This window comes from Eriocheir sinensis, chromosome 50 (assembly GCF_024679095.1).
Source record: "Eriocheir sinensis breed Jianghai 21 chromosome 50, ASM2467909v1, whole genome shotgun sequence".
NCBI classification, from domain to species: Eukaryota; Metazoa; Arthropoda; class Malacostraca; order Decapoda; family Varunidae; genus Eriocheir; species Eriocheir sinensis.
The window spans coordinates 1,951,980-1,976,910 of NC_066558.1; the positions used below are offsets into that span (position 1 = coordinate 1,951,980).

The window sequence follows — 24,931 nt, forward strand, 5'->3', positions numbered from 1 at the left end:
ACGATTGCAAAAAGGCCCAAATAATCAACACTTCTGATTACGACAAATTAAATATCTTTTCTTGGTGTGGGTGCGACAGTTTTGGGCCTAAACTAACAAATGCAATGTTCTATGTTCGATAATCTGGTGATATTGTACATTTAACACACTCACACTCACCGGTCTCAAAGGGGTGGATGAAGAACTGGTCCTTATGGGAGACTGTGAACCCGACGATGTGTGTGGCCGCAGTGAAGAGGTTGAGGTTCCCCAGGTGGTCCGAGTGGCCGTGGGTCGCGATGGCATAGTTCACGTCCTCGCAGCGAATGCTCTCCTTGGCCAGGCCTGTGGGAAGGGTGCAGAGGAGGTGGATGAGGAAAAGGAAGAGAAACTAGAATAGACTGCATTGAGGAGAAAAATATCACTGAGAAAATGATGAAAAGAAGGAAGAATTAGGATGAAAGAGAGAGAGAAGGAAAGGAAGAGAAGGAAAGCTGGAAGGATGGAAAGAAATGAAGGATGAAAGAAAAAGAGGGCAAGTGGCTTATTTAACTAACAGATAAGGAAGGAGATAAAGGAATGAAGGATGAGAGAAAGGGAAGGAAAGGAAGAGAAGGGCAGCGCTTGAGAAGGAAGAGAAGGGCAGCACTTGAGAAGGAAGAGAAGGGCAGCACTTGAGAAGGAAGAGAAGGGCAGCACTTGAGAAGGAAGAGAAGGGCAGCGCTTGAGAAGGAAGAGAAGGGCAGCACTTGAGAAGGAAGAGAAGGGCAGCACTTGAGAAGGAAGAGAAGGGCAGCACTTGAGAAGGAAGAGAAGGGCAGCACTTGACAAGGAAGAGAAGGGCAGCACTTGAGAAGGAAGAGAAGGGCAGCACTTGAGAAGGAAGAGAAGGGCAGCACTTGAGAAGGAAGAGAAGGGCAGCACTTGAGAAGGAAGAGAAGGGCACTTGAGAAGGAAGAGAAGGGCAGCACTTGAGAAGGAAGAGAAGGGCAGCACTTGAGAAGGAAGAGAAGGGCAGCACTTGAGAAGGAAGAGAAGGGCAGCACTTGAGAAGGAAGAGAAGGGCAGCACTTGAGAAGGAAGAGAAGGGCAGCACTTGAGAAGGAAGAGAAGGGCAGCACTTGAGAAGGAAGAGAAGGGCAGCTCTTGAGAAGGAAGAGAAGGGCAGCACTTGAGAAGGAAGAGAAGGGCAGCACTTGAGAAGGAAGAGAAGGGCAGCACTTGAGAAGGAAGAGAAGGGCAGCACTTGAGAAGGAAGAGAAGGGCAGCGCTTGAGAAGGAAGAGAAGGGCAGCACTTGAGAAGGAAGAGAAGGGCAGCACTTGAGAAGGAAGAGAAGGGCAGCACTTGAGAAGGAAGAGAAGGGCAGCACTTGAGAAGGAAGCAGAGAAAGGAAAGAAAGAAAAGGGCAGTGTTGAGAAGAAAGGAAAAGAGGAAATGGAATGAAAGAAAGAGGGAAGGAAAGGAAGCAGAGAGGATATAGAGAAGAATCATGCAGTTCTAATTTAGTTTACATCAAAAGCAAGGCAAGAAGGCAGCGGCTGAGTGGTTAGCGTGCTTGGCTCACATTCACTACGCCATGGACAACATCGCTTTGAATCCCCACGCTACCACCTGGGATTTTTCAGTGACCGCCGAGTGGCCTAAGACTACCCACATGCTGTCCTGAAGCCCACCCATCAACCCGGACTCGAGAGGAAACCGTCCAGTGAATCAAGAATGAGTTCCGGGGGGCAGCATGAGCCAAGCATAACTGGCGCCACTATAAAAATTCCCAGCGCCATGGCGGGCTTGGGCTGACCATCTGGCCCCTGAAGAAAGCCTGCCAGTGATATAGGCGGGGTCGTAATAATAATAAATAAATTAATAAAAATCACCAGAGAGTATCACGTTCTTGTCCCAGGCGGTGAGGGTGTCCACGATGACAATGTTGGGACCCTTGACCAGCGTACAAGTGCAGTTGGCCCTCATGACCCCATCCTCAAGGCGGGAGTAGCCATCCTGCAGCACGTGAACACTGTAGCTCATCCTGGCCTGTCGCTGCACTGGGGGTGGGCGGATGTGTCCCACGGTACGCCTGAAAGAAAGTAAAAAGGACAAGTAGAGCAGGAATATATATTGTGGTGGAAGATCTTCGATATATATTATGAAATGGTTTGTGTGAGTGATGTTTTTTTTCATTTCTCTCCTTGTCTTTCTCTTAATGTATACTAAACTGGAACTGATTCTTCTTTAACCCAGTAGCAGTGATGGGCCAAATTTGTGGCTTTACCGTGTAGCAGCGACGGGCCAAATTTGTGGCTTTACCGTGTAGCAGCGACAGGCCAAATTTGTGGCTTTACCGTGTAGCAGCGACGGGCCAAATTTGTGGCTTTACCGTGTAGCAGCGACGGGCCAAATTTGTGGCTTTACCGTGTAGCAGCGACGGGCCAAATTTGTGCCATGATTTAAACCCCCCAAAAATAGATGATGCATAATCTGATCACAAATGCTTCGATATATATTATGAAATGGTTTGTGTGAGTGATGATTTTTTCTCATTTTTCTTGCTTAGAGGGACCATTAAGAAACATGGTCCCCGCTGCTACTGGGTTAATGTATACTAAACTAGAACTGATTCGATCCTTCCTTTCCTTTCCCTTCTCTCATCCTTCCTTTTCCTCTTATTTCCTTTCCGTTCCTGTCTTTTTCATTTCTTTTTCTTGATCCTTCCTTCCCTCTCCTCTTTATTTCAACCTTTTTTCTTCCGATCTTTCCCTTCTATCCCTGTTTCTTCCTTACCGATGTGCAGGGCTTGTAAACATGTAATAATCGCGTTTTAACTTGGGTCATTGGCTGGTTGTGTCTCAATGGAGGATTAATTAGACTTATATATTGACTTATCTTACGTACCGTGGTGTGTGTTATCTAAAGCTACAGCCTTACCGATGGGCAGGGCTTGAAAAACGTGTAATAATCGTGTTTTAACTTATAGAAGGCTGGTTGTGATTCAATGGAGGGTTATCTAGACATATTTAATGACTTATCTTACGTGTCAAGGTGTGTGTTATCTAAATCTACAGTCTTACCGATGAGCAGGGCTTGAAAAACGTGTAATAATCATGTTTTAACTTATAGAAGGCTGGTTGTGATTCAATGGAGGGTTATCTAGACATATTTAATGACTTATCTTACGTGTCAAGGTGTGTGTTATCTAAATCTACAGCCTTACCGATGAGCAGGGCTTGAAAAACGTGTAATAATCATGTTTTAGCTTATAGTGGTCATTGGCTGGTTGTGTCTCAATGGAGGATTAATTAGACTTATATATTGACTTATCTTACATGCCGTGGTGTGTGTTATCTAAATCTACAGTCTTACCGATGAGCAGGGCTTGAAAAACGTGTAATAATCATGTTTTAGCTTATAGAAGGCTGGTTGTGTCTCAATGGAGGGTTATCTAGACTTATTTAATGACTTATCTTACGTGTCAAGGTGTGTGTTATCTAAATCTACAGCCTTACCGATGAGCAGGGCTTGAAAAACTTGTAATAATCATGTTTTAACTTATAGAAGGCTGGTTGTGACTCAATGGAGGATTAATTAGACTTACTTAGTGACTTATCTTACGTGCTGAGGTGTGTGTTATCTAAATCTACAGCCTTACCGATGAGCAGGGCTTGAAAAACGTGTAATAATCGTGTTCTAAGGTCCCAGTCCCTTGTCCAGGCACCACGTGGTCTCAAGGTCAAACACACGACTTGCACATCTCGGTATCCGGTTCGTGTCCCGTGAACCCCGAAGCAGCTCCCTGTACCCCATTGAAATACTAGTTTTATACACGTCTAACCTAATATATTTCACGTATCTTCACTTACAGACTTAAATAAACCCGGGACATAGAGAAATAGAGTTATAAAGAGTTAAAGATTGGCCATTTGGGTGATAGATGGGTCAAGAAAGACATATCCCACATCACCTGGCCAATAAGGACGTGGAAAACAGGTTAATTAGGGTGAATATGACCTCTATTGACCCTCACATGACCTCCCTTATATATATGAAGAGGAAAATGATAAAGATTAGCCATTTGGGTGATAGATGGGTCAAGACAGACATATCCCACATCACCTGACCAATAAGGACGTGGAAAACAGGTTAATTAGGGTGAATATGACCTCTATTGACCCTCACATGACCTCCCTTATATATATGAAGGGGAAAATGATAAAGATTGGCCATTTGGGTGATAGATGGATCAAAACAGACGTATTCCACATCACCTGACCAATAAGGACGTGGAAAACAGGTTAATTGGTGTGAATATGACCTCTATTGACCCTTACATGACCTCCCTTACATAAATGAAGAGGAAAATGATAAAGATTGGCCATTTTGGGTGATAGGAGGGTTAAGACAGACATATCCCACATTACTGGCCAATAAGGGCGTGAAATACAGGTTAATTGGTGTGAATATGACCTCTGTTGACCCTTACATGACCTCCCCTACTTAGAAGAGGAGGAAAAGGGAGAGAAAAGAGGAGAAAGGAGATAACAGACAACCAGGAAAAGGCTGAAGAAAGGAAGGGAAAGGACAGAGGAGGGAAAATAAGGACAGTGAAAGGAAGGAAAAGGAAAGGAAAGAAGGACAGAGGAAAGAAAATAAGGACAGATGAAGGAAAAGGAAAGAAGGAAGAGGAAAGAAAAGGGAAGAGGAAGGAAGGAAAAGGAAAGGAAAGGAAAGGAGGACAAAGGAAGGAAAAGGAAAGGAAAGGAGAACAGAGGAAGGAAAAGGAAAGGAAAGAAGGACAAGGAAACGGAAAGGAAAGGAAAAGGGAGGAAAACGAAGGAAAAGGAGGACAGAGGAAGGAAAAGGAGAGGAAAGAAGGGCATAATATAGAAAGGAAGAGGAAGAGAAGGAAAAGGAAAGGAAAGGAGGAAAAGGATGGAATAGGAAAGAAAAGGAGGAGAGAGGAAGGAAAAGGAGGGAAGGAAAAGGAATAAATGAGGACAGTAAAGAAGAGGACAGAGGAAGAAAGAGAAGGAAAAGGAAAGAAGGACAAAGGAAGGAAAATAAGGAAGAGGAGAGAAGGAAAAGGAAAGGAAAGGAAAGGAGGACACAGGAAGGAAAAGGAAAGAAGGACAGAGGAAAGAAAATAAGGAAGAGGAGAGAAGGAAAAGGAAAAGGAACGAAGGACAGAGGAAGGAAAATAAGGAAGAGGAGAGAAGGAAAAGGAAAAGGAAAGAAGGACAGAGGAAGGAAAATAAGGAAGAGGAGAGAAGGAAAAGGAAAAGGAAAGAAGGACAGAGGAAGGAAAATAAGGAAGAGGAGAGAAGGAAAAGGAAAAGGAAAGGAAAGGAGGACACAGGAAGGAAAAGGAACGAAGGACAGAGGAAGGAAAATAAGGAAGAGGAGAGAAGGAAAAGGAAAAGGAACGAAGGACAGAGGAAGGAAAATAAGGAAGAGGAGAGAAGGAAAAGGAAAAGGAAAGGAAAGGGGGACACAGGAAGGAAAAGGAAAGGAAGAGGAGGAAAAGGGGGACAAAGGAAGAGGAGGAAGAGGAAACTGGAAGATGGGAGGTAAGAGAGAGGGGCCAAGAGGACGCCAAGCCACTAGATAAAGCCATCCACGTGACAGCAGGAAGAGGAGGAGGAGCAGGACCAGCAGGGAGCGAGGTGAGGGGCAGAAGCAGCTGTGTCACCTGTGTTCCCCGTGCACAGGTGACGGCAAGGCTCACCTGGACGTGTGGGCGGCGGGGGCGGGCGTGCAGGTGTTTGCGTCTTCTGCACGGGATCACGGCTGCTGACACACACACATTATATTATTTTATTTTTCCTCCTCGGGCTGTAAATGTCTCGCCTCTGTGCTCTAAGGGTGGTTGATGTGGCGTTGATGTGGCGTTGGTGTGGGTAATTTATCTGTGTGGCTCACTTCTCTAACGCCCCCCTCCCCCCGGGTGTGATTCTGTACCTTCACCGGCAACACGTGTGGGCGGCCTGAGCACCACCACCTGAGCACGCCTGAGCCGGGTGTGTCACTGGGGGGGGGGTTGTACGTTCCTAGGACAAGTCTGATGCTGGTCATGTTTAAACAGTAGTATGGGCTGTACCCCCCACACTTACTGCTTGGATTAAAATCCTTAGGGGGAGGTAACCACCCTTGTAGGAAATTGTTAGGTTTTGTATTGTTAGATTAAGTTTTTGGGGGGATGAAGAGGGCAACCCCCCCTTTGGTTAGATTGGTTTAGGTTATGGTTTTACCTTGACCTTGAATTTACCTTGAAGCGCCTCTGCCTCAAGAGAGCGTTACACCCTCGATGTACGTTGAGGCAGGGCCACGGCGTTGCCGCCACCCATTACACTGCTGCAGTATTCCAGCTGGGAAGTGATGGAGTTAGAAGTTGTTGGTCGTGCTGCAGAATATCCCGGGACACCTGGTTGATCCGGGATTGATGCCAAAAATTTGTCCAGTTCCCTCTTGAACACCTCTGTTTCCACCCCTGTAATGTTTCTCAGCTCTCTGGGGAGGTGGTTGAAGAGTCTGGCCCCCTTTTTTGAGATGCTGTTGTATTGGAGTGTCTTTACTTTAGCTTGGCATTTAGATGATTATTGTTATTGTTATTAGATTGTTATTGTTGGTTGTCCATAATTTTGGTAAATACTTGGGGCCTTGCCACTATGCCTTAGGCTAGTTAGTGTTGGTGGGCTGTGGCTCAGGGCGGCATCTGGCTAGCGTAACGGCTGCCCTGGTGCTGGCCAGGCCTGATGCATTTATGCCTAATGTCCAACACAACTTTAGGGATTGTGCTGGCCCCATCAGACGGCAGTGTGCTCCCAGGCGTGTGCGTCATGGTGGACGTGACCAACAAGACCTTTGAGGCCGTGCTGCCGCAGATCATCTCTGAGGTCAGGGCCGCCACCTTCCTGGCCCTGGACGCAGAGTTCACCGGCCTCCTCGCCAACGCTGCCTACAAGGCAGAGTGAGTAACACTTGACAATGAGTGGCTTCATCTCTACATTGGAGGTTTTTGTTTCTATTTATTTACCATATTTGTCACAAAACAAGGCAGCTCATTGACAAAACAATATTCATCATTATTTTCAGCTTGCCATCAATTTTCCCCAACTGCAGATTTTTTTTCTTTCATTTTTTGTTGTGGCTAATAAAGGAAATATAAGAAATGTTGAAGGCCCACCATTTCTCCTCCCAGCCTGTTTGATGATGGTCCGCGGCGGTACAGGAAGCTGTGCGCCAGCATGCACCACTTCTCCATCACGCAGCTTGGCCTGGCGGTGTTCACGGTGAGTGTTGCTAAAAAATAAATAAGAAAAGACTAGTAATTTATCCTTGATATATTGTTATATTGCAGTGTAGGAGATAAGAGAGACATTCTACTCGGAAATGTAAAAGAAATGTCTGGTAATTCCTCGTGTCCAGGGTGAGGTGGACAGCAACAGCTACAGCGTGTCCACCTACAACTTCTACCTGCGGCCCCACTCCTGTGCCTCCAGCGACCCCATCATCGCCTGCCAGACCTCCAGCCTCGAGTTCCTGCAGCGGTTTAACTTTGACTTCAACAAGGTGAGCAAGACGAGGGTGTTTGGCGGGTTAGTAAAAGCAAACTTGAAATTATGTTGTTTTTTATTTGATTTATTGACGAACGCCTGATGTTACGTTGCAGTGGATCTACGAAGGCGTCCCGTACATGAACTCCGAGGAAGAGGAGAACCTTCAGACGGAGCTGTCGGCACTCTTCAAGGGAACCAAACCAGTCCTCTTGTCCTTTGAGGTACAGCACACATAATAATAATAATAATAATAATAATGCAGAAAATATTATAGATACCCTCCAATTGACCTCTTTTGGCTACTCTTTGCATTTTACTTTTTTTTTTGTTTTTACTCTTTTTGTTGCCCTTGAGACGCATCCTTTAGCGTAAAAAAATAATAATAATAAAGAAAATATTCACTACACACGCACCAGTCCCCCCTTCACACACATAACACACCTTCCTACAGTTGACCGATCACCTGAGGGGCGTGGGGGAGTGGGTGGCGATGGGGTGTGAGGGCGGCACGCACACGGTCGCCGGCGTACTGGACACACACTCCCAGGCCATGTTGCTCGCTGCCATCCACAACACCTTCGCTGGGCTCTGGGCGACGCTGCAGGATGGCCAGGTGCGTGTGTGTGTGTGTGTGTGTGTGTGTGTGTGTGTGTGTGTGTGTGTTTGCCTAGTTATGGTGTACAGGGCCTGAGCTACATTCAAGTGGTCCTGTTTCCATGTCTATATTTGTCCAGTTTTTATTTATTTTTATTTATTTATTTATTTTTTTTTTTTCATCTTCGTCCATATTTGTCTTTTGTGTTAAATTGGTTACGTTTTTTATCCTCTGTCTGTCTATCGTTCACTCTATTTTTTTTTTTTTTTTTATGTGGGCTATGTTTCTGTATCTTCCTCTGTCTTTCTTTCCCTTTTTTTCCATTATGTCGGTTATGTTTCCTTAATATTCTATCTATCTATCTTTGAGCCTATTTTTCCCTTGTATGTAGATTGCTGTGTTTCTTTATCTTCCTCTGTCTATCTTTCTCTTTGTTGTTTATATATCCCCAACATATGAACACACAATCTTTCTCTTTTATATATATTTGCCTTCCACAATTAAACACACTATCTCCCTTTTTCTGTTTACATTCTCCCAACACATACAAACTCTATCTCTCTCTTTATGTATATTTCCCTACCACAATCAAACACTATCTCCCTTTTTCTGTTTACATTTTCCCAACACATACAAACACTCAACAGATTGTGGTGAGGTCAGTATCCAGCGACGAGAGAGAGAGGCTTGACGCGGAGGACCCAGGGCGGACACAGCTGGTCTCGGCACTTGTGGAGAGGAACACGGGTTTTACGAGGCTGTTCCGACACCTGGTGGAGCTCAGGAAACCCATCGTCCTGCATAACTGTATCCTGGACCTTATGCTGATGTACAAACAGGTGGGTGCTACTTGATAATGAACCCTTTATTCAGTCTTGCTAAAGTCATACCATTCTTAACCCATCCGCTGTGATTGGTACGGATTTTGCCTTCACTGGTAGCCTGGTAACATACACTCCCAGGTCTTTCTCTGCCTCTGTGGTGGATAGTGGAGTATATACCCTATGAATGCAGTAAGGACCCTATCAGCCTACTATATACCCTGTCAATGCAGTAAGGACCCTATCAACCATCCAGTGCTATTAGAAGCGTTACCAAGTCCGTGCAATCTCTCATAATTTCAGTTCCACAAGAGGCTGCCGAGTTCCTACAGCACCTTCAAGTCTGAGGTTCATGCACTTTTCCCTCTCCTCTACGACACCAAGTTCGTGGCCGAGGAGATGCGATCCAAGTACAGGGACGACGCCATTGGTGAGTTGTTGTACTGTTTATTTTGTTTATTTATTTACTTGTTTATTCTTTGGTACGTAACGGGACGGAGGTACGGAGACGTTGCTATTGATATTTTTTTTGTTTTATTTTGTTTTTGTTTCAGTGTGTCTATATATTTTTTTTTGTTATTTGTGGTATTATTTATTTTATTTCTTCATTCATTCATTCATTCAAAGTGCAGTGTAAGAACATGATGATACTATTGGTAATTTATTTTGTTCTTTCATTCATTTCCTTCCTTTCTATCTCTCTTTATCTACTTATTCATCCATTCATATTCATTCACTCATCATGCAATACAAATACAAAGACTATACCATTTATTTTATCATTTATTTATTCAGATTTATTCACTTACCTATTCATAATCTATCATTCATAATTCACTTTACATTCGCTCCCCCTTTCGGCGAGTAACCCACTGGACCTTGTATACATTCATTCACCCCCTCATTAATTCTTTCATAATCCACATATTTATCCATTTATTTCTTTATCCACTCACTCATAATCCACTTTACATTCGCTCCCCCTTCCAGTGAGCAAAATCCTCCACAAGACGAGCCTCGGAGAGCTTCACACCGCCCTCAGAGGAGACTTGCCGGTGCTGTATGTCCCTCGCCTGCACCACCGCCCGCCCGACAACAAGTACTGTGAGTGGCGGGGCTTGCCGGGAGGGAGGGGAATGTTTCACCCATAATACGATTTTTTATATTTTTTTTCAGCAAGGGAGACGGCTCAAGGGCAACAAAAAGAGTGCAATAGAATAAAAAGCCCGCTACTCACCGCTCCCATAATAGACAAGTGGCCAAACGAGAGGTCAATTTCGGGTGGAGAGGCGTCTTGAGGATTAACAGTATAGAGTGAATGCTTTAGAGAATTTCTGTACCCTCAAAAACGATAAGTAGACCAGCAGAATGGAAATATGGGGAGTACACAAGAGAATGGACACTCATTGGTTCATATATATCATGTAATTCAACTTCTTTGTCTGTTTTGTAGCTGCTCAGTGTTATGCAGGTGTGAGTTTAACCTGGTAGCAGTGGGGACCATGCTTCTTAATGGTCCCTCTAAGCAAGAAAAATGAGAAAAAATCACCCCTCACACAAACCATTTCATGATATATATCAAAGCATTTGTGATCAGTTTATGCATCATCAATTTTGGGGGTTTATATCATGGCACAAATTTGGCCCGTCGCTGCTACACGGTAAAGCCACAAATTTGACCCATCGCTGCTACATAGTAAAGCCACAAATTTGGCCCGTCGCTGCTACACGGTAAAGCCACAAATTTGACCCATCGCTGCTACATAGTAAAGCCACAAATTTGACCCATCGCTGCTACATAGTAAAGCCACAAATTTGGCCTGTCGCTGCTACATAGTAAAGCCACAAATTTGGCCTGTCGCTGCTACATAGTAAAGCCACAAATTTGGCCTGTCGCTGCTACATAGTAAAGCCACAAATTTGACCCATCGCTGCTACATAGTAAAGCCACAAATTTGACCCATCGCTGCTACATAGTAAAGCCACAAATTTGGCCTGTCACTGCTACCGGGTTAATAGTTTGCAGTGAAGTACATACATTATTCCATTTCTTCCTTGTCGTTGCAGCGCAGGAGAGCGTGATGCTGCATGAGGCGGGCTATGATGCTATCCTGACTGGGACTTGCTTCGTGCGCATGGCCCAACTCTGCGCCATGATAAGCCTGCCCGTGTAAGTCCCGTGTTGTGTGTGTCAGGGTATGAAGGAGACATTATCCAGCAAGGGGAGGTCTTTCTTTGTTGATTCATGCTATAGGTTTCTGGATATCATGTGTTTGAAGATACCCTAAACTTAACCTAACAAAACCCCAAACAGTCACTATAGGTCTTGACTCAGAAAATTCATATATGCTTCCTTACTAATGAGACTTTCTATACAACAAAGTGAGGTCATTCTGTGTTGATTTATACCATAAGGTGCTGGCTATCATGTGTTTGAAGATACCCTAAACTTAACCTAACCTAACCTAACAAACCCCAAACAGTCACTATAGGTCTTGACTCAGAAAATTCATATATGCTTCCTTACTAATGAGACTTTCTATACAACAAAGTGAGGTCATTCTGTGTTGATTCATACCATAAGGTGCTGGCTATCATGTGTTTGAAGATACCCTAAACTTAACCTAACAAAACCCCAAACAGTCACTATAGGTCTTGACTCAGAAAATTCATATATGCTTCCTTATTAATGAGACTTTCTATACAACAAAGTGAGGTCATTCTGTGTTGATTCATACCATAAGGTGCTGGCTATCATGTGTTTGAAGATACCCTAAACTTAACCTAACCTAACCTAACAAAACCCCAAACAGTCACTATAGGTCTTGACCCAGAAAATTCATATATGCTTCCTTACTAATGAGACTTTCTATACAACAAAGTGAGGTCATTCTGTGTTGATTCATACCATAAGGTGCTGGCTATCATGTGTTTGAAGATACCCTAAACTTAACCTAACCTAACCTAACAAAACCCCAAACAGTCACTATAGGTCTTGACCCAGAAAATTCATATATGCTTCCTTACTAATGAGACTTTCTATACAACAAAGTGAGGTCATTCTGTGTTGATTCATACCATAAGGTGCTGGCTATCATGTGTTTGAAGATACCCTAAACTTAACCTAACCTAACCTAACAAAACCCCAAACAGTCACTATAGGTCTTGACCCAGAAAATTCATATATGCTTCCTTACTAATGAGACTTTCTATACAACAAAGTGAGGTCATTCTGTGTTGATTCATACCATAAGTTGCTGGCTATCATGTGTTTGAAGATACCCTAAACTTAACCTAACCTAACCTAACAAAACCCCAAACAGTCACTATAGGTCTTGACTCAGAAAATTCATATATGCTTCCTTACTAATGAGACTTTCTATACAACAAAGTGAGGTCATTCTGTGTTGATTCATACCATAAGGTGCTGGCTATCATGTGTTTGAAGATACCCTAAACTTAACCTAACCTAACCTAACCTAACAAAACCCCAAACAGTCACTATAGGTCTTGACCCAGAAAATTCATATATGCTTCCTTACTAATGAGACTTTCTATACAACAAAGTGAGGTCATTCTGTGTTGATTCATACCATAAGGTGCTGGCTATCATGTGTTTGAAGATACCCTAAACTTAACCTAACCTAACCTAACAAAACCCCAAACAGTCACTATAGGTCTTGACTCAGAAAATTCATATATGCTTCCTTACTAATGAGACTTTCTATACAACAAAGTGAGGTCATTCTGTGTTGATTCATACCATAAGGTGCTGGCTATCATGTGTTTGAAGATACCCTAAACTTAACCTAACCTAACCTAACAAAACCCCAAAGTCACTATAGGTCTTGACTCAGAAAATTCATATATGCTTCCTTACTAATGAGACTTTCTATACAACAAAGTGAGGTCATTCTGTGTTGATTCATACCATAAGGTGCTGGCTATCATGTGTTTGAAGATACCCTAAACTTAACCTAACCTAACCTAACAAAACCCCAAACAGTCACTATAGGTCTTGACTCTGAAAATTCATATATGCTTCCTTACTAATGAGACTTTCTATACAACAAAGTGAGGTCATTCTGTGTTGATTCATACCATAAGGTGCTGGCTATCATGTGTTTGAAGATACCCTAAACTTAACCTAACCTAACCTAACAAAACCCCAAACAGTCACTATAGGTCTTGACTCAGAAAATTCATATATGCTTCCTTACTAATGAGACTTTCTATACAACAAAGTGAGGTCATTCTGTGTTGATTCATACCATAAGGTGCTGGCTATCATGTGTTTGAAGATACCCTAAACTTAACCTAACCTAACCTAACAAAACCCCAAACAGTCACTATAGGTCTTGACTCAGAAAATTCATATATGCTTCCTTACTAATGAGACTTTCTATACAACAAAGTGAGATCATTCTGTGTTGATTCATACCATAAGTTCCTGCCTATCATGTTTGAAGATACCCTGAACCTAACCTAACAAAACCACAAACACAGATGATAACACTCACTCAAATCTAGTTGTACGAATATAGGGCTAAAACTATATTAACCATTTTCACCCCTCACAGAACGGCTCCCCATCGGCCCCTCAGCCCTCGGGAGCACCTCTTCACCCTCAAGGAGTACGCCAACAAGATCCAGGTGCCGAGGTCAGCCGTCTCCTGCATGGTACACACTCGCTCTCTATCCTTCGCCCTTAGCTTGCTCATACTCTTATATTTATTTATTTATTTATTTATTTTAACGCCTATAGCATGGGTAGGCTTGCTTAAGGGGCGTGGATGGTGTTCGGCCCCAGCCCGTCATGGCGCAGGCAAGTGTTTATAGTGGCGCCATCTTCTCTTGACTCGCTCACCCTCCCCTCTTTTTATTTTTTTACAGTAAACACGTCAAGGGAAAAAAAAAGGAAAATAATATGCTACACACTTGCTCTCTATGCTTCGCCCTTTGCATGCTCACACTCCCCCTCCCCTCCTTTTTTTTTTACAGTAAACACCTCAAGGGCAATAAAAGAAAATAATGAAAAAGATGCCCCTTGATACCCAGCACTTTGAATTTCTCTTGTCCTAAAGCCTTAACAGTCATTTTAGGTGCCCTGGGTAGTGTTTGAAGCTGCTAATAGATGGATAGGATTAGGATAGGTTAAGTGGATGGGATAGAATAGGAATAGGTTAGGTTAGGATAGGATAAGATAGGGTAGGATTAAGGGATCAGTGTTTTGAGCCGTGTTTGAAGCTGCTAACAGATGGATAGGATTAGGATAGGTTAGGTGGATGGGATAGAATTGGAATAGGTTAGGTTAGGATAGGACAAGATAGGGTAGGATTAAGGGATCAGTGTTTTGAGCAGTGTTTGAAGCTGCTGGTAAGTTAATAGTATAGGTTAGAATAGGATTAGGTTAGGATAAGATAGGATAGGATTAAGGGATAGGTGTTTTGAGCAGTGTTTGAAGTTGGTGATGGATAGGTTAGGTTAGGAGAGGATTGGATAGGCTAAAATAGGATAGGATAGGTTAGGATAAGATAGGATAGGATTAAGGGATAGGTGTTTTGAGCAGTGTTTGAAGTTGGTGATGGATAGGTTAGGTTAGGAGAGGATTGGATAGGCTAAAATAGGATAGGATAGGTTAGGATAGGGTTGGATAAGGTAGAATAGGATTAAGGGATAGGTGTTTTGAATGGTGTTTCAAGTTGGTGATCGATGAATAGTATAGGTTAGGATAGCATAGGATAGGATAGAATAGGATTGGATAGGTTAGGATAGGGTTGGATAAGATAGGATTGAATAGGATAGGATAGGATAAGTGATTCCTATTTTTCCTCTTCCTACAATGTTTTTCCCTATTATTTTTTCCTTTTCTCTTCCTATAACATTTTCCTATTCTCCCTATTTCCATTCCTATAATTTTTTTCATTTTTCCAATTTTTCCTATTTTTTCTTTCTTTTCTTACATTTCTTCTCTTCTTTCTATTCTTTTTCCTACATTTTCTATTACTCTTTCTATCCCTATTCTGTTTCTTATATTCTTTCCCCATCCTTCCATTCCTGTTCTTCCTGTTTTTCTCTATTCCAATTTCTACATTTTTTTCCTTTTCTCCTTCCTATTCCTCATGTTTTTTGTTGTTTTCCTATTTTCCTAGTCCTATTCCTCTTATGTTTTCTCCTATTATTCCTATTCCTTCTATATTTTCCTTACGATTATCCCCTTAATTACGTAAACTCCTCCTGTGATTACATTTCTCCTCTTTCTATTCTTTTTTCCTATGTTTTTCCTTATCCTTCCTATCCCTAATCTGTTTTCTTATATTCCTTTTCCCATTCTCCGTTCCTATTGTTTTCTTGTTTATCCAATTTTTCCTATTTCTTCTTTCATTTCTCCTCTTCTTTCTATTCTTTTTCCTTTGTTTTTCCTTATCCTTCCTATCCCTAATCTGTTTTCTTCTTATTTTCTTTTCCCCATTCTCCGTTCCTATTGTTTTCTTGTTTATCCAATTTTTCCTATTTCTTCTTTCATTTCTCCTCTTCTTTCTATCCTTTTTCCTATGTTTTTCCTTATTCTTCCTATCCCTAATCTGTTTTCTTATATTCCTTTTCCCATTCTCCGTTCCTATTGTTTTCTTGTTTATCCAATTTTTCCTATTTCTTCTTACATTTCTCCTCTTCTTTCTATCCTTTTTCCTTTGTTTTTCCTTATCCTTCCTATCCCTAATCTGTTTTCTTCTTATTTTCTTTTCCTCATTCTTCCGTTCCTATTGTTTTCTTGTTTATCCAATTTTTCCTATTTCTTCTTTCATTTCTCCTCTTCTTTCTGTTCTTTTTCCCATGTTTTTCCTTACCCTTCCTATCCTTAATCTGTTTTCTTATATTCCTTTTCCCCATTCTCCGTTCCTATTGTTTTTTCTTGTTTATCCACCAAATTACGTAAACTCCCGCAGGTTCTCAGCGGGGAGGATCGGCCCAGCAAGCGTCCTCCGTGGCTGCTGGTGGAGGGGCAGGGCAGGGGAGTGAGGGTGACGCCGGGGCTGGTCTCGGCAACGCTGGCTAAGTACGGGCGCTTGGACGTACAGCCGCTCAATAATAAGTCTGTGTTGGTCGCCACTACGTCCTGGAACTGGTAGGTGGTTGTGGCTGTTTGGGGTAGTGGTATTGTGGTGGTTTGGTGGTGGTGGAGTTGTACACTGTGACATTAAATTTATACATTATTTATATTTCAACCTAACACACAAGTTCATTTACTTTTATCTAACGCCTTTTTCTGTGATGTTTGTCCCTTTGTTTATCTTTCAACCCTCACTAATTCATGTCATTTATAACTTTCGTCTTTGTCTTTTCCTTTTATCTCTTGTCTCCATCTCTTATCTTTTGTCATTTCTCTGTTTTCATTTATCTTGTTTCTTCATCTCGCCATTTATCTTTTGTCTTGACCCGGTAGCAGCGACGGGCCAAATTTGTGGCTTTACCATGTAGCAGCGATGGGCCAAATTTGTGGCTTTACCGTGTAGCAGCGACGGGCCAAATTTGTGGCTTTACCGTGTAGCAGCGACAGCCCAAATTTGTGGCTTTACCGTGTAGCAGCGATGGGCCAAATTTGTGGCTTTACCGTGTAGCAGCGACGAGCCAAATTTGTGCCATGATTCAAACCCCCCAAAAATAGATGATACATAAACTGATCACAAATGCTTTGATATATATTATGAAATGGTTTGTGTGAGTGATGATTTTTTTCTCATTTTTCTCGCTTAGAGGGACCATTAAGAAACATGATCCCTGCTGCTACCGGGTTAATCTCCTACCTCTTAGCTGTCTCCATGGCACTAATCCGTTCATTCATCTTGCAGCCTCACCAACATCCTGTCCAGCCTGTCCTCCGAGACTTCCCTCCAGGCCAAGATATACAGCCGGCCCAGACTCTCGCCCCTCATGCACACCTTCATACTGTGAGTACCACCATTCAAGTCCTCTGGTTAATCTTTAGTCAGGTCGTCTTGGGAGATTTTACTTTGCAGACTTAGCATTAATTTTCTTCAAGGATGTCCTCGTTTGGTCATAGGGGATTTAGTTTGCAGCTTTACAGTGTTTTTTGTTCAATGTTATACTCGTTTTGCCATGGGATGTTTTACTTTGCAGACTTATCATCGTTTTTCTTCAAAGATATACTAACTTTTGTCACAGGAGTTTGCAGTCTTACCTTTGTTTCTGCTTAGATGTCAATGGTTTGGTAGGATATAAAAACCAGTGGGAGGTGTTTGCATGCTCAGTATATTGTTTTGAAGTAATGAATATCAGAGATGGATCAATAAAAAGCAAGGGAGGACTCCGGACCTACGAGCCCTCACAGCCACAGCTCCAGGGCCAGGCCACACTCACGGCGCCTCCCCTCCCCCTCAGGTCCGGTGCTGTGCTGTCAACGGGACTCGGTGCGTGGCTAGTGTACAAGTCCTTCAAGAAGTCCTCCTCATGAGACCAGGAATGGATTAAAAGGTACATTCATAGTAAATAGTAATTATGCACTTGTAGGTTTGGAAAGCACGCCGCTCACGTCAGACACTGCCTTGCCAGCCCTTGCGTCTCTCCAGCGAGTCCTCGTGTGTTGGTCACTGCCCTCGTATTTAGCTTTCTTTGTACTTTCTTGGGTCTCTGCGCCGAGCCTTCCTCTCAGACAGCAGCAGAGCCTGGCCTCCAGCAGTGGAGGGTGGGTGACAAGCCGAACAGTGAAGGCAGTAGGTGAGGTTGCACACACACACACGTTGTGACGAAGTAAGAAGGTCCTCCAGCACAGAGGCGAGGGTCACGTGTGGGACAAGCTTGAAGTGCTGGACGATGGTCTCCGGAGTGGTGACCTCCATGACGAGCCAGCCCTGTGCATGGTGGCCTTTGCTGCCAATGGTTGTGCTTCACTGACTGGCTTGGCTGTTGTGGCTCAAGGGTTCAGCTGCCTGGGATATAATCTTGGTCTTGTAGGTTTTGGTTTTGCCTGAGTTCTGTCCTGGCCTCAGTCTTGTCTGTGCACTAACAGAGCTTTGTGAAGGTAGTGCCACCACGCTGCTGCTGTTCTCTCCGCTGCCACGTCGCTAAGACTCCTCGGTGAGGCTACTGTACACTGTGTACTCATGCTTAGTAAGTCGAGGGTTCATCTACTCCGTGACTATTTACTAAGCAAGTAAATTTTTCTAGATATTTGAGAAACTGCAAAGATCCTTTGGTTTTGTACATGCAAAATTTTGGTCACACTGTCCGACGAATCTAGTGGTCATGTTGCCAGACAGCCAAAGTACAATATGAAAGACAAGTGCCAGAGCGACTTGTAATGGTTCTCTTGGCATGAAGGAAACTGTTCTTCTAGTATGTATATAGACTTCTAATGTAAAGCTATTCTTTAAGAAAGACAGTATACATATTGCTAATTGAATATTTTAAGGTGACGGCAGCGCCAGAAACAGTGACAACACCCACCGCTGCCGTGCACTGCGGGGCGCGGCGCCCGGCACCTCTCCGGAGCACAGCCACCGGCCCCACAGTCTGACTGCGGGCGGTGGACTGAGTCTGGGGGCCGGGTGAACTAGACTGTCCCATGCATCAGCCAGGAATACACTTCATGGTACTACTGTGATACAAGTCCTCAGCCTGGACCTACCTGCCTCACTACTCAGGGTGTGTGATGGAGCACCTGGCAGTTCATGACTACCAAGGGCAGGCACTCTGTTATGTAAGCCTCATGTGTATTATGCCTTGGCTCACCTGGTAATGAAAACTTTACTCTTACTCCAGCATTGCCATCAAGTGTAATATTGGACCATTTACTCTTAACCAAGAGCCAAACCTTCACTGAGGTGACTGCCAACCTTCTGCACAGCAGGAGACATGCAGGACACAGCAGACAAGGTTACATGGAGGGTTCACACGTCCCTCACCGATTCATCCAATTAGCAGACTTTTCCCCAGGGGGCAGCCCCCCCCCGTCACTGTTCTTATCCTTATCCATTCAGTCATAACTCCCTAAGTGTTCTCTTGCACAGACTGTACCAGTCATCCCGGGTCACACTAATTTAGTGAAGCATCATTAAGGTAATTCATCATGGCACGTGTCCTCAAGAGAATTGAGTAATTTTGGTGCACGGTTTGGTCCTGCCTCCCCCGAGGGAAGTGTTAGGGGAACAAGAGTTGGTGCAAACTCCCGCCCGTCTTGTGGGCCAGAGGCGGCCCGCACGGCGGCGCCACGGGCCGGTGGTGCAGGCTGCTGGCTGAGTCTGGTCCCATTGTTGAGGTGCTGACCGAGGTGGTCGTGGCCGGGTACAAACAAGTGAGTGTGCTGCCAGTACTGCTGAAGGGAAGGTCCTGCCGCCACCGCCGCCCCGCCAGCGCCAAGCCTCTGCGGCGGGGCGGCCTTCACTCTGCGTTGCGCGGGGCCAGGCAGGTCATCTGGATGATCTTCTTCATGGCCTTTGGAATGTCTTCGGACGTCTTGGTCTTGGGAATCCCGCCCAGCAGCTCCTGACACTCACGCTTGCCCTGAGTGATCTCGCTGGCGGCGATGATCAGGTCGTACGTGATGCCGTCGCTCACCACCGAGTCTTGCCTGGAACGTGAGAGTGAGCCCGTCAACACCAGTCACCACACACACACCCTTACTGCACCCTTCCCCTCCTTCACTCACTACTCTACTGAGGATGAGCAGTGTAGTGGTGCCAACATCCACCTCTTGTTGCACCCCATCCTTCCCCCTCCCCCCTTCACCCCCTCACTCACTTGTACTCCGGGTGTGTGGTGACAAAGTTCCTCATCCAGGCCGCGGTGGTCATGGCCGCCCCGGACGCCCGAGCGCTGATGAAGTTGAGGTACTGGCCGATGGTGCAGGCCGTGTCAGCGTCCATGTCCAGCGCCCCGAGGTACTGCTTCACCAGGGGGATCAGGCCCACGAACTTCTCCCCCTGCAGAAAGGGTGTGGCTGAAGGGAGTGTGGCATAGGGGGTGGTGGGGGGCAGTCTGTTTGGAGTCTATTAATTTTTTACTCTGCAGTTTTTGAGTGAATTCTTTTTTAACTTACAGTTGCTTCAAGTTGAAATGAGTTTTTTTTATTTCAAGTTGTTTCAAGTCAATTATTATTTCCTTGGAGCTGTTTCAAGTCTTTTTCTTTCACTCGGAGCGTTTTTAATCAACTTTTTTACTGTGCTTTTTCAAGTCAATATTTTTTAGAGTAAGAGTTCTGTTTGTTAGAAGCAGTTATTTATTATCTGGCTTAGTTACCTTTCCGTTGATGATCTCATTGACAGTCATCTGACTAGCGTCGTCGCCCTTGTCACTGTCGCGGCGGAACAGGTCCCGCCTGAACCACAGCTTCTGCTCCAGCACGGCGTTGCGCTTCTGGCAGTTCTTCATGTTCTCGTCAACCTGGAGGCAAAAACACAAGTCACTGCTGAGGAAATGTTGAAAAGCATGAAATGGAAGCGAAGGTGGATTTTTCATGCTTAAATTCTTATCAATAATGGCAGGAGAATTTCAGTCAGAGGCAAGAAAATACTGAAAAGCATGAAATGGAAGCGAAGGTGGATTTTTCATGCTTAAATTCTTATCAATAATGGCAGGAGAATTTCAGTCAGAGGCAAGAAAATATTGAAAAGCATGAAATGGAAATGAATTCATGGTGTTTCTGTGACTAAAATCTTTGCCTAATTGATAAAAACAATAACGAGACTTTAGAAAATGTGAACAAATAGATACGATTAAGACGAAATAGAAAATGTCAATAAAAATGTGACCACGACTAAATAAAAAACATCCGTATAAATAAAACCAAGAAATAATAGAATGTGTCGCTGAAAACAATGCCAAGACAGCAGAAAAAATTACAGAAAAATGTACTTGAGAAAATACTTAATAGAAATACTGAAAAATTAGGATAGTTTTGACGCTAAGAATGACACTCTTAAGACTCCTTTGCCAGACCAGCCGCCCCCACAGCCCACCTTCGAGATTGGGATGAGCATGTTGAGCTTGAAGGTGAGGATGGCGCGGGTCAGCAGCACGATGAACACCCCGAAGGCGGCGTTCTCAAAGTCCGTCAGCTGCACCTCACACGGCCTGAACTCCACCCTCCAGCCAATGTTGCTGTTGATGGGCGGCACCTTGAACCGCATGGACTGCCAATTGGTGCTCTGGATGTTCTGCCGAGGGAAGGGAAGGAATCTTGTCAGCCTTCTACATTGGCAACAATCTTTTTAACCCGGTAGCAGTGACGGGCCAAATTTGTGGCTTTACCGTGTAGCAGTGACAGGCCAAATTTGTGGCTTTACCGTGTAGCAGTGACGGGCCAAATTTGTGGCTTTACCGTGTAGCAGTGATGGGCCAAATTTGTGGCTTTACCGTGTAGCAGTGATGGGCCAAATTTGTGGCTTTACCGTGTAGCAGTGACAGGCCAAATTTGTGGCTTTACCGTGTAGCAGCGACGGGCCAAATTTGTGCCATGATATAAACCCCTCAAAATAGATGATACATAATCTGATCACAAATGCTTTGATATATATTATGAAATGGTTTGTGTGAGGGGTGATTTTTTCTCATTTTTCTCGCTTTGAGGGACCATTAAGAAACATGATCCCTGCTGGTACCAGGTTAATATTATCTTCTTATAACTAAAGCTTAAGACTTTTTCAGGTTGGTAAAATAAATATGTATATATGTATGTATAAATATGTATAGATCTCTAGAATAATACAGAGTTGTGGACAAAACCATCTGTTCTCCTTATTGTGAACCCATTGCAGCTTGGGAAGGAAGTGTGGCGTGGAGGAGGCAGGGATTACAGTGCATTGATGTTTTTGTTCATGATTATACAGGAAAAAAGTTCATGATTTGAGCTGAACCAGGGAGAAAATTTAATAGCACAGTTCAGCATCCTTGACTCATATCTGAAGGGTCTGTGGGTTAATAATTTGAGCTAAACTAGAATAAAAAATATTAATAGCACAATTTATCATCCCTGACCTCTATCTTAAGTGTATATCTAAGTGTTTATCTTAAGTGTATATCTAAGTGTTTATCTTAAGTGTATATCTAAGTGTTTATCTTAAGTGTATTTCTCTGTAAGGTTGAATCCTATGTGTGAAAATATGTGCCGCCGCTCACCTCAAAGTGGTCCATCTCCCTGACGTCGTCCTGGTGAATCCTTTCAGAGAAGAGCGAGATGGAGTCCCTGATGAAGAGGTGGGAAATGTGCTGCGCCATCTCCTTGTCCACCTTGCTGTCCAGCAGCTTCTGTTCTATCTCCTTGTCGCACACCAAAGGAATGTCATTGTACCTGCGGCGGAGGGGAGGGCGGCGTGAACACTGCTGGTGAGGCTGCTTCGGGAATATAATGTTGTTCTATACTGCAGGAAGCAGGCTGTGATTGTATGGTGCTGTATATGTATTTATTGAAGACCACAGTAAAGTTTTATAGGGAACATTAAGTAAAGTCTTTAATATGGCAAATGTTTCCTATGACTTATTTATAAGTAAGCCGTGACAACCTCATCAAAACACACAAGCAAACTTTCAAATGATTAACAACCACAAGGAAGTCTGAGTCCTGTATTTGCTGCGTCCAAGACACACCAGCGTCAAAAACATTCAGCGTCCAGGACGCATGATGACTTTACAAGTCTTATTTAGAGAAACAAAAGTGCGTCTTTGACGCTGGCGAATGCATGGAAGAACCACAATGCAACCCACCTGGATCCACACTCGGACAGGTAGCAGTCCACCGAGCCGTAGCGACTCTTGGGTATCACAAATCTGTCGTTCCTGAGTGGTTCGAGGCCTCGCTCCTCCCGGGTGCGGCAGTCCACCGAGGCTGCGATGATGTCCCACCGGCAGTCCACGTCAGAGAGGTAGCCACGGTAGATTGGGGAGGCGGCGGTGAGGGCCAGCTGGGAGGGAGGGGGGAAGGTTACAGTGGTGGGTGGAGGGTGATGGGAGGTATATAATAAAACAGTAAACCTTCCAAGCACAGTTAAGCCAACACACACACACACACACACACACGCACCATGATGGGGCAGATGGGCGTCAGGTGGTCATACAGGACGCGCGCCTCGTTAATATTGCACGCCTGGAAGGTCATCTGGAGGCAGGAACACCCCATGCCGAAGCCCATTGCGTCCAGGTAAATGTGATCCTTCTTGGCAGCCGCCGCTGAGCTCCCGTCGTCCCCGTACTTCCCCAGGTCCTCGACGAACGGCCTCGGGGTCTTGAGGTCGACGTAGACTGAAAACACGAGGCGGGGATGACGACAAAGCGCAGAGCGACTCGTTTCGTTTATGTCTCATTATCGTCACTTATAGAGCCAGATTATATTGTGTCATTTTTGCAGCAGTGAGATGAATTACTGTTACTCTGTTTTTTTTCTCGGCAGTTTACTTGATATGGCATGAAGACCTAGGGGTAAAAAAAAGTGCAGAGCCAAGATACCATTCCTGTAGAGCAGAACCTTATGGCAAAGCAAAACGTGACAAGAACAACAACAACCGACAACAAGGTGCTCCGACTCAACACGCCCGCCCTGTGTGTCCTGAACCGTACTGAGACAAGGCTTCCTGCCGAGTCCGCCGCCACAACAATGGTATCCGTCATCAGCGCGTGAAAACAACCGTACAGTAAAGCCTAGCCTGGGCCCTAGCACTGAGGTGTTAAGGAGAGTATCAATTTAGCATGACTGTCTTTCAATACTCAAAACACTGCAATTTTTAAGACAGACAAGTGAGAGAGTCCCTAGTGCTAGTCTAAAGCCCTTTGTGGCCCAATTATCAAGAGAGAAAACACTAGATTACCTTCTCGTTCTTACCTGCCTATTCCCGTAACCCAAGTGTTTTATGGGCTATGTTAACAGTAGCCAGTTGGAAAGCAAACAATCTATGCAAACCATGAACAATCCCACTCCTCTCTTTCTTGTGCCTTTATGCTAGGTACTCAGTCAAGACAAAAGGCCTTACTGGGGACATTTATGGCAATTTTTTCTTGCCGCCTCTCCCGAATGTTGCGCGTGAGTGTTTTGAAGCGCGGGTGACTCTGTGTGATGGCCGCCTCGGGGAAGAAGAGGGAGCGCGAGGCCCCGCTGTTGGGGTCAGGCCAGGCGGGTGGATAGGCGAAGTCGGGGCAACCCAACCTGGGGAAGGGCGGGGCGTGAGACTTGGGGTATTGGGGAAGGGGGAGAGAGGGTACTGGGGCATGCTGGTGTGTGTGTGTGTGTGTGTGTGTGTGTGTGTGTGTGTGTGTGTGTGAAGGAAATAGTTCAAGGAAAAAATACAAAATAAAAGCCTGCCAAGTACTGGAAAAAAAAGGAAAACAAAATAAAATAGAGTGGCCATAAGTGATTTCAATTTCAGAGGTGTGTGTGTGTGTGTGTGTGTGAAGGAAACAGTTCAAGGAAAATAATACAAAATACAAGCCTGCACAGTACTGAACAAAAGGAAAAGAAAAGAAAACAACAGAATGATCAGAAGAGAGGTCAATTTCAGAAGGGGTGTGTGTGTGTGTGTGTGTGTGTGTGTGTGTGTGTGTGTGTGTGTGTAATAATAACAATAACTGGCTTATGAGTTGGTAAGAATGAACACCTGAAATAAAATCTATACATACCATTCACCCACTTCCTGCGCTGCTGTGATGATAATATGATAAAGCAACAATGATATCAGTAATAATAATAGACATGAAAGCCTTAAATGGGTGATGTCACTTAGAATGGAAGGGGAACAGATCATTAGCATAGATAGAACTAGATTATTCTCTGTGATCTGTGAATTATATCTGGTGGTTGTCAGCTTATCCAAACACATCACAGCAAATGACACTAGATTGAAGCTGTATTAGGGGAAGGGTGAATAGTGGATTGCTTCACTATTCGCTTTGCTTGGAGCTGAAAGAAGGAAAAATATCAAGGCTACAATGTGTAATGCAAGACTTCCCTTCCCTTCCCTTCCCTTCCCCCATCTCTTCTCTTCT

General features: G+C 44.2%; 3 protein-coding genes and 1 long non-coding RNA gene across 38 annotated transcripts in view; 2 read left to right on the forward strand and 2 right to left on the reverse strand.

The window, feature by feature from the left end:
• Window positions 1-5,989, reverse strand: part of LOC126982192 (metallo-beta-lactamase domain-containing protein 1-like) — a 16,536-nt gene extending 10,547 nt beyond the window's left edge. For 26 of the 33 annotated variants that reach the window (XM_050834048.1, XM_050834050.1, XM_050834043.1 and 23 more), the window contains exons 1-4: window positions 5,698-5,989; window positions 3,625-3,768; window positions 1,856-2,055; window positions 160-324 (exon numbers count right to left, since the gene is read on the reverse strand). In XM_050834048.1, the coding sequence (XP_050690005.1) occupies window positions 160-324; window positions 1,856-2,006 (316 nt within the window). In that variant the 5' untranslated portion in view covers window positions 2,007-2,055; window positions 3,625-3,768; window positions 5,698-5,989. Of the gene's footprint in view, window positions 1-159; window positions 325-1,855; window positions 2,056-3,046; window positions 3,074-3,189; window positions 3,217-3,338; window positions 3,366-3,481; window positions 3,498-3,624; window positions 3,769-5,661 lie in introns of those variants that run through there. The other 7 variants (XM_050834042.1, XM_050834041.1, XM_050834049.1 and 4 more) reach the window with 7 other exon arrangements.
• LOC126982191 (poly(A)-specific ribonuclease PNLDC1-like) lies at window positions 5,487-22,181 on the forward strand. 2 transcript variants are annotated; one of them, XM_050834038.1, is made up of 15 exons: window positions 5,487-5,635; window positions 6,759-6,939; window positions 7,171-7,261; window positions 7,398-7,541; window positions 7,642-7,749; window positions 7,980-8,141; window positions 8,771-8,962; window positions 9,248-9,374; window positions 9,935-10,048; window positions 11,012-11,114; window positions 13,525-13,624; window positions 15,892-16,070; window positions 16,795-16,893; window positions 17,345-17,437; window positions 22,126-22,181. In XM_050834038.1, the coding sequence occupies exons 2-14, from the start codon at window positions 6,809-6,811 to the stop codon at window positions 17,415-17,417; spliced, it is 1,623 nt and encodes a 540-aa protein (XP_050689995.1). In that variant the 5' UTR covers window positions 5,487-5,635; window positions 6,759-6,808; the 3' UTR covers window positions 17,418-17,437; window positions 22,126-22,181. The 2 variants fall into 2 exon arrangements, 1 of the variants encoding a protein (XP_050689995.1); XR_007734848.1 differs by lacking the exons at window positions 17,345-17,437; window positions 22,126-22,181 and having other exon boundaries at window positions 13,525-13,605.
• On the forward strand, window positions 11,214-13,512 carry LOC126982197 (uncharacterized). 2 transcript variants are annotated; one of them, XR_007734854.1, is made up of 3 exons: window positions 11,214-11,331; window positions 12,001-12,170; window positions 13,024-13,512. It is a non-coding gene; the product is annotated as an uncharacterized LOC126982197 (long non-coding RNA). The 2 variants fall into 2 exon arrangements; XR_007734853.1 differs by having other exon boundaries at window positions 11,228-11,359; window positions 12,029-12,170.
• Window positions 17,198-24,931, reverse strand: part of LOC126982022 (glutamate--cysteine ligase catalytic subunit-like) — a 46,450-nt gene continuing 38,716 nt past the window's right edge. The window contains exons 4-11 of the mRNA XM_050833742.1: window positions 23,923-24,095; window positions 22,980-23,197; window positions 22,664-22,860; window positions 22,079-22,250; window positions 20,920-21,117; window positions 20,201-20,344; window positions 19,703-19,884; window positions 17,198-19,532 (exon numbers count right to left, since the gene is read on the reverse strand). Of these exons, the coding sequence (XP_050689699.1) occupies window positions 19,343-19,532; window positions 19,703-19,884; window positions 20,201-20,344; window positions 20,920-21,117; window positions 22,079-22,250; window positions 22,664-22,860; window positions 22,980-23,197; window positions 23,923-24,095 (1,474 nt within the window). The 3' untranslated portion in view covers window positions 17,198-19,342. The remainder of the gene's footprint in view (window positions 19,533-19,702; window positions 19,885-20,200; window positions 20,345-20,919; window positions 21,118-22,078; window positions 22,251-22,663; window positions 22,861-22,979; window positions 23,198-23,922; window positions 24,096-24,931) is intronic.